Below are 13608 nucleotides of genomic sequence, written 5' to 3'. Positions count from 1 at the left end.
GCCCAGTACAGCAAAAGCTGCTGGGGCAGGCTGGTGGGACAACCAAGTCACAATAAATATTGGAAAATCTGCGACCTGCTCCAAATCCCAATAAACCAGAATCTTGCTGTTTCAAGCACACAAATTCCATTGTGTGAAGCATTAAAAAAAAAAAAAAAGAGAGAGAGAAAAGGAAAATAACATAAATGTGAAACTGGGCAAAGGGTTTTGGAAACAACATAAGCACTTGAAACATACTGTAATATCTTAGTGTCTATCCAAGCATATTTAATTTATCCTGTTCACTGCAATGGTATTCACAGTCAGATTTGGCGTGTGGGTTTCCCTCTAAAGTGGAGAGGAGATCTGCTTGTCCTCACTATAATTTTTAATTGAATTTATGTTCAGTCAGCATAACATGATTGCTCTAAAGATGGTTTCTGTCTGCCCATAACAAGGTTAAGACTCAATTAGTAGCTGCAGCATCTAACAATGTTTCACCACTTGCCAGAAGGCTCAAGCAGCACCTGGCCAGCTGCAGGCACCAGTTCAGCTCCTGTTCCCTTTGCAGGGGTGCTGGGCCGCCCTCCCCGGGAGTGCTGAGCGAAGGATGGGCTGTCCTGGGGGCTCCCTGTGCCCCATCCTGCTCCATCTGTTCCCTGCACCAAACAGTGTAGCACAAAACCATGAACACATCATTCACACCCTCGCTCTGCAGTCCCCTGAAGGTGCACAGCTGCTGGGAAAACTGCTGAGATGATAATAAGGTTTTTGATGTCTTTATGTGAGGATTGAGGGTTTTTCCATCTTGAAGAAATTAATTTTACTCTAATCAACAATTGTATCAACTAGTAAGCCTCAAGAAAATCTGAGTGACCGTTAGGTGACAACACCCCAGATGAAGCCTGTTGTGTTTCTTCCTAAGGTTTTTCCTTTCCATTTCTGCCCACCTGACCCCGATAAACTCATTTTTGCACTATATTCTTAGCACAAAACAAACTATAGCTCTTTCTCTCTTCCTTCCTTTTAATGTGTGTCCAGTTTTCCCATCAATCTTATTACTTACCCAGAAAGTTAACAAACATTGGGATGTATGTGCTGGTGCCAATAGTTATCTAAAATACCAATTTTGGATATATATATATATATATATATATATATAAAATATATAGGCATTTGATCTTGGTTGTAAGTTGATTAACAGCAGGTAAATAAAAAAATACATCATTTTTGATTTATGAGAAAAAATGGACAGACATGTAATTTGAAGGCAACCAGGAGAAAACACGAAAGTTGCAAATGAGAATTCTACCAGCAAAGGAACACTTGAAATTGTATTGTCTGGCATTTTATATTTGGTCATATAAGTCAGTTACTATCATCTGGTCAAGGTCTACTACATTCAGTCTACTTTATGTACAAATTTTGGAGAGCAAACGTGTGTGTCCTTGGGACACTTTGTATGTCCTTTGTCAAACTTCCCATCTTCTTCCCGCCAAACCTTTCCTGCACAGGAGCGGCGGGAGCAGCTGGTCCATCGGACGGGATTCCTCAGCGTTGCCTGTCTCAGCTGCTCACCGGGAGCGCCGTGCTCTCGCCGCTATTTACGCGTTCGGTGAGGGCTGAGGCGCGGAGCACCAAACGCGTTCTGTGCCCACCGACCCCGCCATGCCGCCGGGGCCGGGAGGCTGTGAGGGAGCCGGGGGGCCTGTTCGGGGTGTGTTCCGTGTGCCGGGCTGTGTCCCTTGTGCCGAGGTGTGTCCTGCATCCCGGCTGTGCCCCGGGGTGTGTTCCGTGTCCCGGGTGTGTCCTGGGACGGTGGTGCCGGTGCAGCGCCCGCGGCCCCGCCCCGCCGTGACCTCAGCGCGCCTCACGTGATGCAGGTGCGGCCCCCGCCCCGCCGCTCCCGGCGCTCCCTCCCGCTCTTCCCTCCGCGCCCTCCCTGCCGCGCTCCGCGGATGCGCTGGAGCCTCCGCGCCCCCGCAGGTCTGTCCGCGCCGGTGAGGGGCGGGGGGCGGCGGAGCCAGGCCGGGCCCGGCCGCGGTGCAGGGCCCGTCCCCCGCGCAGGCCCCCGGCGCGGCGGGGCCTCTCGCCGTGCGGCTGAGGGGGTCGCGCCGCAGGCCGGGCCGGGCCCCGGAGCGTGGGGCGAGCGGGGCGGCCCGTCCTGGCCAGGGCTCCGGTGATGCCTCAACCCCGCCGCAGCCGGGAGCGCCTTGACAGCCCGGCAGGCTCCGGCCCCCGGTGCCAGGGTGACCGGGACACCGCGTCCTGGCGTTGCGGGGAGGGGCCGCAGAACAAACCCGACCCTCCCAGATCCTCCCCTCTGCCTGTTGGTAGCCTGGAGTCTGTGGTGTTATCCCTCCGGTACTGTGGGATGTCATCCCTGTGGTACCCGCTGAAGGCGTTTTTCAGGCCACGGTAATAAATCCGTTAAGTTTTGTTGCACCGAGGCGCCTCCATTGCCCGGGACTCGCGCCTTGGGGCGAGTGCGACGCTGGAAAACCTCCTGCAGGTCAACTTTGTGTGTGGAGAGTTAGGATTCTCCATACAGCACGGCATATCTGTGCTGGCGGAAAAGAAACATTTAGTGCATGGAGGTATCCCTGAAGTAGCCTTACTTAACAAGGATATTCCCTCTATATCTAGTTTAAATTATCTATGATAATCTTTTGGAGAAACTTTAACATGCTCATCCATTTTTTTTTTCAATGTCAGCCTTGTTTTATTTTAATTACTATAAGCCTTAAGGAGAGCTTTAAGAGTAAGCTGTGTGGGGAATATTGTGGGAAATTACCATTGTAGTGGATGAAGAACTATTTTTATGAAATATGGAGCAGATTTTTTAACCACCACTTCTGCAGACCATAAAGAACATTAGCAGCAGGGCTTCACATGCATTAAGAAACTCAGTAATGCCACTGACAATACCAGGAGGATATTAATTCATATGTGTAGTGTATTTATACTGAAAGTGATTTTGAAAAGAGTTGGATAAAAACTTTATTATAAGAAATGTCTGCTGTCTGTTTTCCACATACTTCTATGACCCTCTAGAAACCTGGGTAGAATAATTGCCAAGACTGTCTGTGACATTAGGGCACTTCTAGAGGTGGGAGTGCCAAGGTGAAAGCCTGGTCGTTGTTTGAGACAGAACAGCTGCAGGAATTTTCAGCTACTCAGGGCTTTTGTTTCACCATTTTGAGGGTGCTGTGGTGCATTAAATATCAGGTTGTTCTTGTGGTTCACTGCTTCTTTCTTATTTTTGACCTCTGGTAGAGATTTAATTAATGCCATTCTTTAGGTTGCTCTTAGCTCGATCCCTTTGCAATCACTGTTTTCATTTCAGGGTTGGTTTGGGAAGCATAGTGGAGTGGAACGTGTCCAACCCCAGCCGGCTCCTGTGCGCTGTCCTGGGTGCTGATTTCTGACTGACAGCCTCAAGGCTGAGTGGGCCGGGATGGTCTGTGATCACGCTGGTGGTCTCTGGTTTGTTCAGCTGCTGACAGCTGACATCTGTGCTGAAGAGCGATGTGTGCAGAAGGAAAAACTAGGAAGAAGTCAGGGCTTTTGAATCATATTAATCTGTAACTGAAATCTGGCTGGAATGACTTAGCTCCTGTATGCTTTTATAGATTGCATATTCAGTAGTTACTGCTTGAAGTATGGCTCTGACCCCGTTTTGAAATTTAAATGGAACCAGAGGGAAGTGACTGGTACCGCTTACAAGCTCTTTTTTTCTGTTATATATGATGTCACTTACACCCATTTTCCAATCTCCTTGATACATTTTCCTTATTCTGTTATGTGTTCTTTACTAACTTCTAGAAGAACTACACATTTTTCAGGCAGAAATATGATGAAGAAAAAATGTAAAATTACCTGTGCTTAAGAAGCTTGCTGCTGCAGTGTGATCAACTGGGAAAAATGTTCTTCTCTTGCCTTTCTCTCTCAAGTCTTTACAAATTACTTTAAGTGAGAGTACTTAATCCCTTAGGAGTGAGTGTATGTGTGCAAAGGTGGCAGAGGGTGAGATTTGTATGCAGTAAGGTAGGAATAATACTAATAACAATAACAATAATAATAATTTCTATGAGCATGGGCACAGACATGAAGTTGTAAGTGCCATGGTGACCTCTCTGTTCTTATTGTTATAACATGTTGAATTCTCACCCACTTTTGCAAAATGCCAACATGAATGCTTGCTGTTAAGTCTTACAGAGAGTTGTGCATGCAGACAGTATATGAGTTCTGTCAGGGCTCTTGCAGTCACTGAACTCTTGCAGAGTTCATCTGCTTCCAAAACGGTGCTGGGGGTGTTCCTGTTTCTCCAGTTGCCCCGGTCAGAGATGGGTGTTGGCACAGGTGTTATGGTAAACTAAATAAAAAGTGGGAAATGACAAGGGAGTGTAAGCAGGCAGGAAATAACTCTGATGAGAGGGAATCAGCATGCCAGTAGCCCAGCTGTTGCCAGTTTCATGCAAATGCCAGGTGGAGAGAGCAGAGTGTGTGGTTTTGAGGAGCTCATAGGTTTAAATGAGGACTGGGTGCTAGTTTCAGTGCTGCTGCCTTGGAGGAAACACTTGCCACGTGTCTGGGCACATGGAAAATGTGGACAAGTGCCTGTTTAGAGCATCCAGTAAGTGGATGATGGCTGCTGCTCTTGGGAGCTACAGCTCAGGTCTGCTGGTGGATGAGAATGAAAAGGCTGCAGAAGCCTTGGAAGAGTAGACAAGGGAATCTGCTATGATCAAGCACAGTTCACTGCTGGGGTGATAGGTAAAGGTAGTGGCTAAGAAAAGGATCTTGTCATCAGCTTTTAAATAGATGTTGAGCTAAAAAAGTGATGCCAGAGAAGAACAAGCAGTAATACTGTTTTATTTAGTAGGAGGCCTGCTTCTTGTGTTGTTTTTTTTTTTTTTTTAGGATCAATATTAACTTTTAAATTGGATGATGAAAAATATAGCTACTCATATCCCTTAGAAAATTAGGCATTCTGTAACCATGTTTTGTTTTTTGAAAGGAGGCTGTAAGAGGAGAAACAGTGAGAAAATAATTTAATGGGATTCATATACAGAAATGTTTATGAAGATTTTTTATAGTATCTATTTTTGAATTAGAGATAAAGAAATCTTAATATGTAATAGGTAACATTAAAAATTTTTTTGTTACTCAAAATAGTGAGTAACAACAACTGTGTTGTTTTTAAAAAACTTTGAAGTTCATTTGGCAGCTCATTACTTTTGTTTTTAGCAATTGTTCAGTCACAACAAACAACAAAAGACCTTGGGTTTTACCTTGGACCAAATACATAATTTCTCCAGACAGACAGCTAAACAAATGAGAGACACTTTGGAGTGAAATCTGAATTTTACTTCTTCTAAATTAATACCTTATCTTTCATGATCTTGTAGCTTTTTAAATACTTAGAAAATGAAAATAAAATGAATAATTTCTTTTCACTGTATTGCTCTTTCTTTGCAGTTTTAGCAACTTCAGCATTAAGATAGTATTATTTTGGGACTAATTTTAAGATGCAGTTGTTCTTTTTTGTTTTGAAGGTGAGCCCTGATTCCCTTTGCTAGTGCTGGAGCTGATGGTGTTCAGCATTCAGAAGATTCAACCCTTATTGTGGGAAATTGACTTGGAAAATTGAATTTCTCAATTCAAAATTGCATGGAATCTGCTCTCCTTGTTACAAAGCTCGTAAGAGATCATTGGAAGCACAAGATAAATGTTGCCAGTTAGGAAAACAAATGAAAGGGAGCCTTTTCTCAGTGTTTCACTGTTTGGTTGAAGGCTAATGTCAATATGAACACTTAACTAACACTTCTAATGATTTGGTCAGCTCCATTCCTCATGGCAGGAATTTGAGGTAGCGGCTTTTTGTTTTCCACAGCACCTGTGGCTGACGCTGTTTGCTGACCCCAGCCCAGCCTGGCTGGGTGAAAGGCCACAGCTTTCCAAAGAGAGGGGAAGCAGCTGGGGTTGCCAGGAGCTCTGGAGAGGTCAGTGATTAGCAGTGTCACTTGTTGCAGGGAGCTGGGCCCAGGGGCAGGCGGTACAAGTGGTGATTGCTTCAGGGAGCAGGGTGGCGTTACCAGCTGCTGGAGCTGGCTGGTGTGGGGATGGCCAGCAGCAGCCACTCTCTGCTGTGGCTCCAGCTCTGAAGGGAGCTTCATGCCTAGGCCTGAGCTTTGTACTAGGGCACTGTAGCCAGAAACCTCAGTTTTTGCTGTGAGGCTGAAATGTGTCTACAATTCATTGGCTCTTTTTCTGATTAAGTTTGGTTTTATTTTATTAATAGACTTGGATCGTCTGGCTAATAAACAAACATGAGTCATCTGAAGTTGTTTGCAGCTACGCTGAAGAGGCATGGCTTTAAACTTCTGGAAAATCAGGATATAGCCAGAAGGGCATTTTTACATGGCCAACGGTATGTTTCATCAGGAACCTCAGAGCCATTCCTGAGTGGGAGTAATTCCAATTATGTGGAGGAAATGTACTGTGCATGGCTTGAAAACCCTAAGAGCGTACATAAGGTAAGTCTAAAACTTGACTGTAATGCTGGTTAAGTGTGGAATAGGTTTCTTTTACTTTGTCACTTGCTTTTTAATAAAAAAGTTCAAGAAAAGGTGTTGTGTGAAATGAAAAACATGAAATTAATTTCCCACCTATTGATTGGTGTAAGATTTGATATTGCAACTATGAAAGTACAGGGGAGGCACAGGCATGGTGAGCAGAGCAGAAAGAAAGGTAAGTACAGACCATAAATAGACAGCTGCTCTGAAACTTTATTACTCCATGGAAATGCTGGTCAAGCAGTCAGTTAAGTAATTCATTACATCCAGAAGAAGATCCAAGAATAAAATATATTTAATTTTTTGATTTATAGTAGGGCTGTATCAGAAAATATATTTAAATAATGCGTTGATGTTGGTACTTCTAAGCTGTCTGAAGAAGATGAATGTTCAGTTGTCTTTGGATTAAACTATGAACGTTGTAATCTTAAAACTGAATGTGAAATGGTCAGAATATTATTCTGAAGTATCTTGAAAAGTATTTTGTTTTGAATCTTTCCTTCTCTCTCCAGGCAATAGACATTTGTTTGCTTTTCTAAAAGCTCTATTACCCAAATCCTTTCTTGTGGACAAAATACATAGGCTTATTTTTTAACAAGCTTTCTGCTGACAAAGAGGGCTCTGTTATGGTGATACATGTATAGTAACTTAAGAAGTTGATGAGAAGTCTCATCAATTCTAAGACAGACAAGTCATTTTCCAGGAAGTAATGTGAATTGTGCCCAAAATGTTTACCAAATTGGTTGTCTGTTCCCTTATTCTCAAGGCATGTATATCAAAATGTCACTTAGAAGTTGTTGTTCTAAGTCTGATAATCTGTCTAGAGTGTGAGGAAGTGACGCACGCCAAGGGCAGAAACTAAAAAGGAAACCAAAAAGGGTGGTTTTGTAGCTGTTTTTTTTCTTTGGATGTTGTGTATGAACTTAGTCTGGTTGAAAGATGACATAAGCAATGCCAGCCCTGAAGACTGACTGTTTTTCACACAGCAGATTGATCCTTGGTCTTTTATGTTACACCTGAACGTGGGATGGAGAAACCTTCTCCAGGAATGGCTCTTTCTCATCTGACTGGGAGCCCTTGTGCTGTAGCTGCCAGCTGAGCTGCACCACTGTGGGGTGGGATAGCACATTGTGTGGGTGCACTGGATTTCTGCAAAGCCCTCATGGTGTGTCAAGGCTGTAGATCGATCCCAACCCTTTTATCCTGGGGATACTGAAGGGATGAACTCATGCATAAGGAGTGCATGGTGACATCAAGGTGACATCTTGTTTTTTATTGTATTTACATTATATTGGCTTCTGGCTAGCTTCTTTCCTTTTAGATGAGTGAAATGCCTGGTTCAGCCCCCTTGCAGTGGGGTGCATTTTGCTGCTGGGAAGCCCTGCAGGTGTCTCTGCGGGCAGGGGAGCGCAGAGCCCGCCGCAGCCGGGCGGGGCGGCAGCGCTGGAGCTGCCCAGGGTGCTGAACCAGGGCTGCCGGAGCTGCACACCGGCTCGGGGTAGGCAGAAATGCTGAAAACCCTGCCGAAAGGCCGTCCAACTCATCCAGCAGTGCAGTTCAGGCGCAGTCTGATATGGATCCCGTTGAGGTGATGCAGGTTGTGGGTTGAACAGCAAGCAATAAATGAATTGACTGAGGAATGCAGGGTGTGGCCTAGGGAGTGGATCCCAGGAAATTCAAGATGCATTTTTGTTGTGGTTTAGCCTCATCTGGCAACCATGCAGCCACTTGTGCTTTCTCTCTCACACACATGCACGAATGGGGGAAAGAATTAGCAGGGTGGAAGTGAGAAAACTTGTGGGTGGAGATCAAGACAGTTTAATAGGGAAAGCAAAAGCTGCATGCACAAGCAAAGCAGAACAAAACAAGGAATTAATTCACCAATTTCCATGGGCAGGCAGGTGTTCAGCCATCCCCAGGACAGCAGGGCTGCAGCACATGCAATGGTGACTTGGGAAGACAAACACCATCACTATGAATGTCCCCCTTTCCTTCTGCTTTCCCCATGCTGAACATGATGTGGTTTGGAATATCCCTTTGAGGGAATATTCTTTTGAGGCACATCAGTTGAGGTCAGCTGTCCTGGCTGTGTCCCTCCCAGCTCCCTGTGCATCCCCATGCCCCTCACTGGTGGGATGAGGAGCAGAAAGGCCCCGACACTGTGTAAGCTCTGCCCAGCAATAACAAAAATGTCTCTATATTGACAATCCCCTTTTAAAATCCAAACCAGTTACTGTGAATTAACTACCCCAGCCCAAACCAGCACAATTATAAAACTGTGTGAATTCTTTCCTAGGTTAACTGTGTTTAATAAACTTGCAACAGTAACAAACTGAAGTAAATTCACTGTGTCCCTGATTTATGAGGCTTGAAAGAATATGGATGGATGGATGGATGGATGGAAGGAAATAATGGATTACAGCTATTCTTGCCTAAATTATTAGTTTTTTCACAGCCTGTACGAAAAGGGGAGGGGGAGAAGAATGCCAATTAAATTTTACTTTGTTTCATCAACAAAATTAATTTTTAATTTCTTGAAAACCATCTCATTTAATTGCCTGAAAGCTGCAAATACCTTCCCAAGATTTTTGTTGACAGAAATTGTACAATTTGAACTTTCATAAAACAAGTTAAAAATGTTAAGGGTTGAAATCACCCTGTTTTCTTAAAAACACAGAAAAAATCATGCTGTGATTTTGACTGTAAAGTTATGCATTTGTCATTCAGGTATAGAAAGGAGAGGAAGTGTTGGAAAATAATGTCAAGAGACAGCACGTGATGTTGATTATGATTTTGTTAATGATTTGGCTCTCTGCAGGCTACTCATTTTTGTTGTTTTATTTGGTATGTCCAGCATGATTTAGAGATCCAGCTTGTGCATTTAGACATTGCATTCTCTTTCCTCATTTTCCTTTTTATACTTTATTTCTCTTCATGTTTCTTCTTCGATAACCCTTTTTCAGAGCGGATGTGCCTCCTCATTGATTAGATGGAAAAGCTTGATTTTTCCTGGGCTTTGAAAGTCCTACTCTATTCACTTGTACTTAGAAACTCCAATTAATCAAGGCTCCTGAACTGGTTTCCCCCTCAGAAGATTTGACTGGGCATGTCTTCCCATGTACGCTTATTTAGAGCTGTTTGAAGTATGGCAGCCACATTCCAAAGTGTTTCTAACATTTACTCCTTTCTATGTTAATCATGGTATCATACCAAGGAATATGCATGTATATTATACATTTTATATATATATAAAGAGTTTTTATTCTTTGTACAAATCCACTTCAGATGATTTCCTGCTTTTTCTTGCCTTTTGAATTTCCTGCCATCAGAGTGGCCAAAACAACAATCAGAATAAAATGACGTGTGCTCTGAAAAAGGCATCATTATTTCTCCTTGAAGCTTGGTGTCAGGGCCATAGATCATAAGAGAGAAGCTTGACAAGACTCAGTTATTACTATCACAAGATTAATTACAAAACTGCATGGTTTGCTCTGGAGTACATAATGCCTGCCATGTTATCCTGTGTGCAGCTACTCTGCTGTGAGTGTGTAATCACCTCCTTGGTTTTATGGACTAGGAAAAGATGTGGGGGATTGTTTTGCTTTGACTTCATTTTGTTCATCTTCTTTTTTAAATGATATAGTGGTGCTCAGTGTGTGTCTTCTAAGGCTTTACTGTTCTCACTGTAGTTGATGAATCTTGTGATGGCACTAGGAAAAAACCCCAAACCATCAAGAGAAAACATTTTTTACTTGTTCTTCTAATTGCAACACTGTTTGTTATATGACAGTAAAATATTGCCACTGAATCATTTGGATTGTGTTATATTACTTGAGAAAATAATGGTTAACTACAATATAGATTTGCTGGCAGAAGGAAAGAAATATATCATCTATCACTATAGTAATTTTTTTTGTGGATGTATTTTGTATTATAAATCTCCTCTACCATTTTCTTGATGAACTTTACTAATTTAGTTGAGAAGCTGCAGGTTTGCAGTGAGAACAAGCTGGTCTTCTATCTGTTCAGTCACATGGCAAATGCTGCTGCCAAAGACTGACATTGATACACAGAACTTGAAGACTATAATCTGGTATCAATCTTGAAAGACACTATAGAAATTTGTAGAGGCTTTGATGGATGTGTATCTAGTAAAAACTAATTTTCTGTAGCCAAATGATGTATTTTCCCTCCCCTCTGATTAAATGTCAAGCCTGTCCAACAAATCAATAAGTTCAAAAATGTGATAGGAAAAAGTAGTCTGGGTCCATTCTGTCTCAACTGGCTGCATCTTCAGATGGAAACATTTTCTTTATATTTGTAAGTTTGCATGAAGAAAGAGCCCTAAACTGATTCTCCTTAAACAGATCACTTGTTGGGCAAATCTTTTTGGAGTTTGTTAACAACTCTCTCAGCAGAGCACTTGTCTAAGAACCCATTCAATTGTTTGCAGGACTGTGCTGTGATAAGTTTTACATTTAAATGAAAGGTTTTACTCAAAAAAGGAACAGCTGTGTTATTATCATCATTGTGTATGTATCATGGTGTTAGAAAAACTAAGGGAGAAACCTTAAAATAAGCAAAGCAAATTCTTTATTAAAACTTCAAATGTGAGAGATGTCATGGATCCAAGTGTATGTTAGGAATTTCCTAACTTATTGTTTAAAGATAATTTTTTACTGTGTATTGCCCAAATAATTTCTCCAGTCTAAGTAGCTTTAGTAGTTAAAAAAGGGATTGTGATTGTTTTGCACTGTCTGGAGACTCTCGGGCTGGGTGCTGTGTAGGCATGGAATAACAATACTGTTCTTAACACAGACCAAGAAGGTGAATAGAGAGAATCCCAGGTGAAATACAGTCCCACTAATAGGCTCTTGTAGATCACTTATAGGATGTAAATTCAGACTTCTAATCTCCGTGTGGCTGCCAAGATGTCAAGGCAAGAAGAATATAGGAAACAGGCATAAATAAGAGAAGGGAGGAGGAATGAATGCTTCATCAGTGTGTCTGGAACTGGCTACCACACATGATCTGTCTGCCTTAATTTGTCAGGGCATATAAAAGTCAGGCTATGTTTAGATAAGCCTGTGAAAGAGCAGGGTGATAAATTAGGTTTACTGTATTTGTATTGATGCAGCTTTGTATGAATAAAGAAGTAAGAGGGGTGCATTAAAACAATGTTTCTTGGGCACTGGCCTCATGCTAATGATGAGGTTCCCACCCACAGGTTCAATGAATCCCCCCACTTCCACAACTTGAGCTTGGAAGGTTGGGTGATGTTTAGCTCCTTTATGCTGCCTCTCTCATGGTGTTTCTGAACACCTTAGAACTTTTAGAAATTTCAGTATGAAGAATTTTTGTTAATGAAAGTAAAAAGGATTTTGTAAATATTTTTCTGTCATGCTATGCTTGTATTATGTTATTTAGATTCTTTTGTGGGTTCTATAATGCAAGTATTAGGTAGTCTTTTAAAAAGAATTGTTTTGGACTACTTTTTCTTTTTTCTGGCACTTGATTCTTTGAAATGTAATGGAAATCTGCAAGGCTCACAGCCTTGTAGAAATTTATCTCTTGCAGTTCTTCTATTCCAGTCACAAAGATATGTAAGTTTTTAAATAGCTTCCTTTTTGTTTTCTGAAGTTAGCCAGCTGAGGGAAGTGTTTTACACAGACTTCCTTCTTTGCTGAGTACAACTGTCTCACATGTTTAGTCCCCTTCTGCTGCTCTCTGTTAGCATTCATGTATCTGATACCATGCGCACCTGGCACAGTGAGCACCTCACCAGAATGAAAACAGTTCAGGAAAACAAGATTGGGGCATATGTGAATGAAGCAGATTGTGTAAAAGCACAGAAGGAAATAAAAGGATCTCTTGTTTGTTGTGATTCAGTTTCTGAGATAAGGACTTTTCTAAAATTATGACTTGCACCTGAAACCAGGCCCATAATTTCTTTCATAGTAAGGTAAGTTGAGGAAAGGGTCTTAGAACAAGTCTCACTCAAAAAAGCTTTAATTGTTTTTAACGTTTCTTCAAGAAAAGCTGTTAAAGACTGATTCTGATTTAGCATAATCAGTGAGTGTCTTGAAGTACCATAAATTCTACAAGTATCATTAAAAGAATAGATTTAGTTTATTAAGGTTCTTTGTTTTATAGGCTTGATAGCTCTTTCCCAGCAGCATTATATTGTGCCCATTCTTGACTGCCTGAATAAACAGCACAATTAAAAAGAACTGTGTGATTGGATAATATATGAAGATACTTTACAGTCCTGTGTGCTGCAGAGTTTTCTGCTGAGCAAGCTTGGTGTAAGAAATGAGAGGAAAAGTGTACTGTGTAAATAAAGCACACAGTTCTACTGAGACTGGCACATATCAGTGCTCTTTTTTTGCTGTCTGTGAGTAGAGTTTAACACTGTAATGCAGTGAGGTTCCATTTGCAGTCTGAAAGCGCTGCTTTGGATGAGACATTTGTTTGAGGTTCTAAATATTTCTCTTCTCTGTGCACTATCCAGTCCTGGGATGTGTTTTTCCGGAGCGCTGCCGCTGGCCAAGCCGCCCATCTGCCAGCTCAGCAGGAAGGAAAGGGATCGTTCCTGCAGAGCCATGGGCTGGCCCCCACACCGGCCATGGCTGAGAAGGTTGTTGAGGACCACCTCGCTGTGCAGTCCTTGATAAGGGCATACCAAGTAAGTGCATTTTGGGATAGGGGTGGGAAGGCTGCTTCTATGCAAACACCCTTCTTCCTTTTTATGCTCTCATCATCCAGAGGAGGGCAATGAGGCTGGTGAGGAGCTTGGAACTCAAGCCCTATGAGGAACGTTTGAAGGAGCTGGGGCTGTTTAGCCTGGAGAAGAGGAGGCTCAGGGGTGACCTTATTGCTCTCTACAGCTCCCTGAAGGGAGATTGCAGACAGGTAGGGTCAGTCTCTTCCACTGGGCAGCACTGACAGAACCAGAGGACACGGTCTCAAGCTATGTCAGGGAAGGAATAGGTTGGATATTAGGAAGAAATTTTTCACCGAAAGAATAACAAAGTACTGGAATGCTCCTCCC

General features: G+C 42.6%; 1 protein-coding gene across 2 annotated transcripts in view; it reads left to right on the top strand.

The window, feature by feature from the left end:
- The first annotated feature begins 1837 nt into the window (after positions 1–1837).
- The window catches only part of OGDHL (oxoglutarate dehydrogenase L), a 47941-nt gene continuing 36170 nt past the window's right edge, over positions 1838–13608 (top strand). Inside the window, exons 1-4 of one of the 2 annotated variants that reach the window (XM_077183310.1) lie at positions 1838–1965; positions 5876–5984; positions 6284–6518; positions 13069–13242. In XM_077183310.1, coding sequence (XP_077039425.1) covers positions 6312–6518; positions 13069–13242 — 381 coding nt within the window. In that variant the 5' untranslated portion in view covers positions 1838–1965; positions 5876–5984; positions 6284–6311. The remainder of the gene's footprint in view (positions 1966–5875; positions 5985–6283; positions 6519–13068; positions 13243–13608) is intronic. The other variant, XM_054637041.2, reaches the window with a different exon arrangement.

This window comes from Agelaius phoeniceus, chromosome 9, assembly GCF_051311805.1.
Source record: "Agelaius phoeniceus isolate bAgePho1 chromosome 9, bAgePho1.hap1, whole genome shotgun sequence".
NCBI lineage: Eukaryota > Metazoa > Chordata > Aves > Passeriformes > Icteridae > Agelaius > Agelaius phoeniceus.
Note: the sequence above shows the minus strand (reverse complement) of the source record. Positions and strands in the feature narration are given on the sequence as shown.